The sequence below is a fragment of the Etheostoma cragini genome, chromosome 8, assembly GCF_013103735.1.
Source record: "Etheostoma cragini isolate CJK2018 chromosome 8, CSU_Ecrag_1.0, whole genome shotgun sequence".
Classification (NCBI taxonomy): Eukaryota; Metazoa; Chordata; class Actinopteri; order Perciformes; family Percidae; genus Etheostoma; species Etheostoma cragini.
Window position 1 is genome coordinate 820,485 of NC_048414.1, and position 5,175 is coordinate 825,659.

The 5,175-nt window shown below is 45.4% G+C and overlaps 2 protein-coding genes across 3 annotated transcripts in view; one reads left to right on the forward strand and one right to left on the reverse strand.

The window, feature by feature from the left end:
• Positions 1-535, reverse strand: part of LOC117948982 (asc-type amino acid transporter 1-like) — a 16,015-nt gene extending 15,480 nt beyond the window's left edge. The window contains exon 1 of the mRNA XM_034878952.1: positions 174-535. Within this exon, the coding sequence (XP_034734843.1) occupies positions 174-342 (169 nt within the window). The 5' untranslated portion in view covers positions 343-535. The remainder of the gene's footprint in view (positions 1-173) is intronic.
• An 856-nt stretch (positions 536-1,391) lies between these two features.
• Positions 1,392-4,449, forward strand: LOC117949723 (E3 ubiquitin-protein ligase TRIM21-like). Of its 2 annotated transcripts, XM_034880250.1 has the most exons (3): positions 1,392-1,515; positions 2,075-3,747; positions 4,388-4,449. In XM_034880250.1, the coding sequence occupies exon 2, from the start codon at positions 2,084-2,086 to the stop codon at positions 3,725-3,727; it is 1,644 nt and encodes a 547-aa protein (XP_034736141.1). In that variant the 5' UTR covers positions 1,392-1,515; positions 2,075-2,083; the 3' UTR covers positions 3,728-3,747; positions 4,388-4,449. The 2 variants fall into 2 exon arrangements, with proteins under 2 accessions (XP_034736141.1, XP_034736139.1); XM_034880248.1 differs by lacking the exon at positions 4,388-4,449 and having other exon boundaries at positions 2,075-4,230.
• Positions 4,450-5,175: the final 726 nt, after the last annotated feature.

Consider the following 5,175-nt stretch of genomic DNA (forward strand, 5'->3'; position numbering starts at 1 on the left):
CCCCCCCCCCCCCCCCCCCCCACAGACCGAGGCTGTTAGAGTTCACGGGGAGTTTGAAGCTTGTTTTCGACTTTGTTTCTGATTTATCAGAGCTGCAGAGAAGACTCAGCCGACATCAGCCTCAGTTCTGCAGCTTGAAAGTAAAAAGCTGACCCGAGTTTTTCCTGCCTCACCTATGATGATGGTGCACGCGCTCAGCAGCCCGATCTCCTTCTTCAGAGTCACTCTGTCGGGGATTTTCTCCTTCTCGCTCTTCTCCTCCTTCTTCTTCTTCTTCTGGCCGGCCGTCACGGTGCCGTGCGGCCGGGAGCAGATGCTGCTGCTGCCGTTCTGTCCCTCCATGTCCGCCTGCCCGGGTCCGGTACGGTCCGGTCCGTCCAGTCCACTGTGTCCTCCCAGTCCCAGTTCTCCCAGTGCTCCTGTCCTCTCCTCGCTCCGTATTCATGCAGATTGAATGGGCTACGCTTGCGCAACAACCTGCCGCTGTCCGGGGTAGAATGTTAAATACCCAGGACTCAACGTGATGCGTTCAGGGAGCCTGGGAGGAACCGGCGTGCTCCTCCAACCTCCTCCAGGTCCAGGGTTTGTAATTCAGGGTTAAAGGGTAACTTAGTTTTTTTTTTTTACCTGGACCCTGTTTTCTCATGTTTTATATGAGGTTTTATACAGGTCATAGAAAAATGTAATGGTGGCAAAGGGAGGGTCAAGTCTATTTTGACTAAAGAGTTCAAAACTCCTCCAGTAGCCCCTTTATTAACCCTTGTGTCGTCTTCCCGTTAACCATGAACTTGCCCTTCCAGGTCAAAATGGAAAATTCATATTTTTTTTTGTGCTTGTCCAGTGTATTTGTCACTTTTTAAAATGCTTTTTGACCTTTTTTCAAAAACCTGAGCTGGTTTGATTACAGGTTTTACACTTATTCTTGGAATTCATGGTCAACAAACCTCATTTGTATCAAATTATACATACGTTTTTAGTTAAAAAGGCTGAAATGATGAATCATTTTGACTACTAGTTAAGATCAGAGGATGTTGAGTGGATCTCAGATGGGTAGATGTCAAAGTTTAGTCCGGATACTGTGATGAAACCATTAAAAAAAAAATTATAATGCTACAGGATTTAATAAAACACCCAAAAGATTCACTGAAATTAATCAATAAGATTCCCTGAAGAATGTTGAATGGAATCATCTATGTTACTTTTGGGCAATTTGGTTGAAAGAAATCCATATTTCTGATAAAAAAAACACAAGGGTTAAGAAAATGAACAGTCCTTAATCACATTATAGGAGGAAAAAAAAGATTGATAAAGAAACTGAGATGTAAAACTTGAGCCACTAGTGGGCCTCTCTGTGATGCTGCAGAGCTGAGAGGTGGAGCAGCAGTGAAAGAGGAGAACTGCAACGTCACTTTTCCTGAATGAAAGTGAAAGTTTGTCTGAGCTACGGAGACAAGGCTCTCTGTTTCTGAAACAACAACTGGATCCTCACTAACAGCGGAGTATCTGCCAACCACTGTGAGTACACGAGACATAATGCACCCGCTAAACATCTGAATCCAGAACTAAGTAACAGCAGATATTGTAGGCCTGCTAAAATGTAATTAGCCTAGCTTAGCTTAGCTTAGCTTTCCTCTTAGTTGTCCAAACAGCGTACAGTGTCTGATTTGATCGGTTACTGCTTACTCTTTTCTCTCAGCCTCCCTGTTTCTGCGGTTCCTGCTGCCATTTCAAGGAGCCATGTGCAGGGTTGTGGTTTGGGCCATAAATGTAGATAAAATAAAGGATTTATTCAGTCAAAATCATTAGAACCTGCAATATCATTTAAGTGTGAGTTTGGCTGCATTAACATCCACACTGTTCAATCCCCTCCATCTACTCCACTTGTGTGCCTTTGATTTGTCTTATTATACCTTTTGGTTTCCCATAAACATGCTAATGTATTAATTGGGTAAAGTCTCAAGATTATATATTTCTTGGAGTGATAGTGTGAGAAATAGTAATGTGTAAAGGTTTTTTAAATCAAGATCTCTCTGTTATTTATTTTCTGATGTTTCTTGAAACTTTTTGTCCTCAGAGTGGCGACATGTCTGCTGCCAGCTGTCTGCTGACTGAAGATCAGTTCCTGTGCTCCATCTGTCTGGATGTGTTCACTGATCCAGTTGCCATACCGTGTGGACACAACTTCTGTAAAACCTGCATCACTCAACACTGGGACATTAATGTCCAGTGTCAGTGTCCCAACTGTAAAAAGGTTTTCTACACAAAACCTGAACTGCACGTCAATACCTTCATCTCTGAGATGGCCTCTCAGTTCAGACAGTCAGCTCAACAGAAAGCCAGCAGCAGCAGCTCAGAGCGACAAGAGTCCAGACCAGGAGAAGTTCCCTGTGACGTCTGCACTGGAACCAAACTGAAGGCCCTGAAGTCCTGCCTGGTGTGTCTGGTCTCCTACTGTGAGACTCACCTGGAGCCTCATCTGACCATGTCAGGTCTAAAAAGACATCAGCTGATCGACCCTGTTGAGAACCTGGAAGGCAGGATGTGTACGAAGCACGATAAACCTCTGGAGCTGTTCTGTAAGACCGACCAGATGTGCGTCTGCATGCTCTGCACTGTTTTAGACCACAAGACACATGATGTGGTTCCTCTGAAAGAAGGATATGAAGAAAAGAAGGCCGAGCTGGGGAAGTCAGAGGCTGAAATTCAGCAGATGATCCAGAAGAGACGGCTGAAGATCCAGGAGATCAAACACTCAGTGGAGCTCAGTGAGGAAGATGCAGACAGAGAGATAGCAGACGGTGTTCAGGTCTTCACTTCTCTGAAGGAGTCTGTTGAGAGAAGCCAGGCCGAGCTCATTGAAACAATCAAAGAGAAGCAGAGAGAGACAGAGAAACAGGCTGAAGGCTTCATCACAGAGCTGGAACAGGAAATCTCAGAGCTGAAGAAGAGAAGCACTGAGGTGGAGCAGCTCTCACGCTCTGAAGACCACCTTCACTTCCTGCAGAGCTTCACGTCCCTGAACGCTGCTCCACCCACCAAGGACTGGACACAAGTCACTGTCCGTCCACCTTCATTTCTGGGGACTGTAAGGAAAGCTGTGAATCAAGTGGAGGAGATGCTCAGTGGACAGATGAAGAAGCTGTTTCGGGGCGAGCTGATTAGGGTCCAGAAGTCTGCAGTGGATGTGACTCTTGATCCTTATACAGCAAATCCCTGGCTCATCCTGACTGGCGATGGAAAACAAGTACATGATAGTGATGTTAAGAAGAATCTCCCCGACAATCCTGAGAGATTTGATATTCGTGTTAATGTCTTAGCAAAGCAGAGTTTTTCTTCAGGAAGGTTTTATTTCGAGGTTCAGGTTAAAGGGAAGACCGACTGGGCTTTAGGAGTGGCCAGAGAGTCGGTCAACAGGAAGGGACAAATCACACTCAGTCCTCAGGATGGTTACTGGACAATATCTTTGGAGAATAAAAATGAGTACTACGCTGCTGCTGGTCCTGATGTCCGTCTCTCTCTGAAGTCTCAGCCTCAGAAGGTGGGGGTGTTTGTGGATTATGAGGAGGGTCTGGTCTCCTTTTATGACGTTGATGCTGCAGCTCTTATCTACTCCTTTACCGGCTGCTCCTTCACTGAGAAACTCTACCCGTTCTTCCGTCCTTGTGATCACAACGGTGGTAAAAACTCTGCCCCTCTGGTTATCTCACCTGTCAATCACACGGAGTAGAACAACCATTTTGTGGCATGAAGATGTGTGACGATGTAGGGACTTGAGGACTAAATCGTAGGGACAGGCAGGAGAGTGTTTATATGCGGGAAGGAATCCACAATAGAAAAAAACAAAGTCCAAAAGAAGGAAAATCAAACACAAGAACACGGAAACAGGAGCACAGATACCTTGGGGATGAAGAGACTGGAAACACACTGGCAGCAGCGAACGAACGAGCAAAGAGACAAAACAATCTGACTAGAGACACTAAATCCACTGGGTAATGAGACCACGAGAGGCAGGTGACAGGGGGCTCGGAAACAGGTGGAAAACATCAGGTAGTCACAGGAGAAGGACAACACAGGAAGTTAAACTAAAGACAAGACAGCACAGAAAACCAGACTGTCAAAATAAAACAGGAAACAGAACATACAGACACTCAAGGGAAACCCAAGACAGAAACTACCACACAAGACCAGGGAGGAGACTAGGTAACAAGCACAAGGAGACTCAATTCAATTCAATTTTATTTATAAAGGGCCAAATCACAACATCAGTTATCTCAAAGAGCAGGTCTAGACTGTACTCTGGGATGTCATTTACAGAAACCCAACAATAGAGAGACAAGACAGAACCAAAATACCAAAAAAGGAGGAACAAAATACCCAAGCCATAACAATGATTGACTGCCTTGTTCTGAATGAGGCATGCTCTGCTCCCCTGGCCAACGATGATCTGACCGTCTTCTGACTTTTGGATGCCTAAGGGACGAGTCATTCCCCGGGGCGCCTAAAGTCTTTTATTTCCTATTTCTTAAAGTAGTTTCATAAGTAGTGTGACTTTCTTGCTTAATTATTATGTGTGCATTTAACAACTGTCTTGTCCAGTTTTCTGCTGGTTAACAGATTAGGTGGCAGAGTGTCAGTTTCAAGGGCACTCAAGGAACACATTGTTCAAACTGTCTGCCCTTTGGAAACTGACATTCTTGTAGCATAATATAGATAACCACAGTCCAATGTCTGTATTCCTTATCCTTGTGTGTGTGTAATAAAAAGACTGAACTACAGAGAGGATTTCGAAGATCGTTAGGAGCAGTGCTGATGGAAGGCTGCTCTTATCTGTTCTTCCCTTTTGCGGCAAAAGTCTATAAACTGCTCACTACCGTCTAAGTCTTGTTTTGCTGCTTTTGACCGTCATTATTTAGTAGGTTTAAGTGTCCTGAACCTGACAACACCTTGCGGTCGACCTCTCTGCGGTGTCGCCTCTCAGGGGTCCCCCTCCGGCACCATGATCTGTTGGAGGATTGTTGCTGGTTCCTGTAACTGCACGTGGTCCCCCTTTCCTGCTCTACGTGTTGAAAAAGGCTGCCCTGCAGGGTCCGAGGCGACTGCTTCACCGGTGCCGCGGTGGCCTCTGTCGGCTTAGCCTTTACCGGCTTTATTTATTAATATTCCAACACCACATAC

What these genes read in the sequence shown, in the direction of transcription:
- LOC117949723 (XM_034880250.1), top strand. Translation starts at nt 2,084, where the DNA reads ATGTCTGCTGCCAGCTGTCTGCTGACTGAAGATCAGTTCCTGTGCTCC.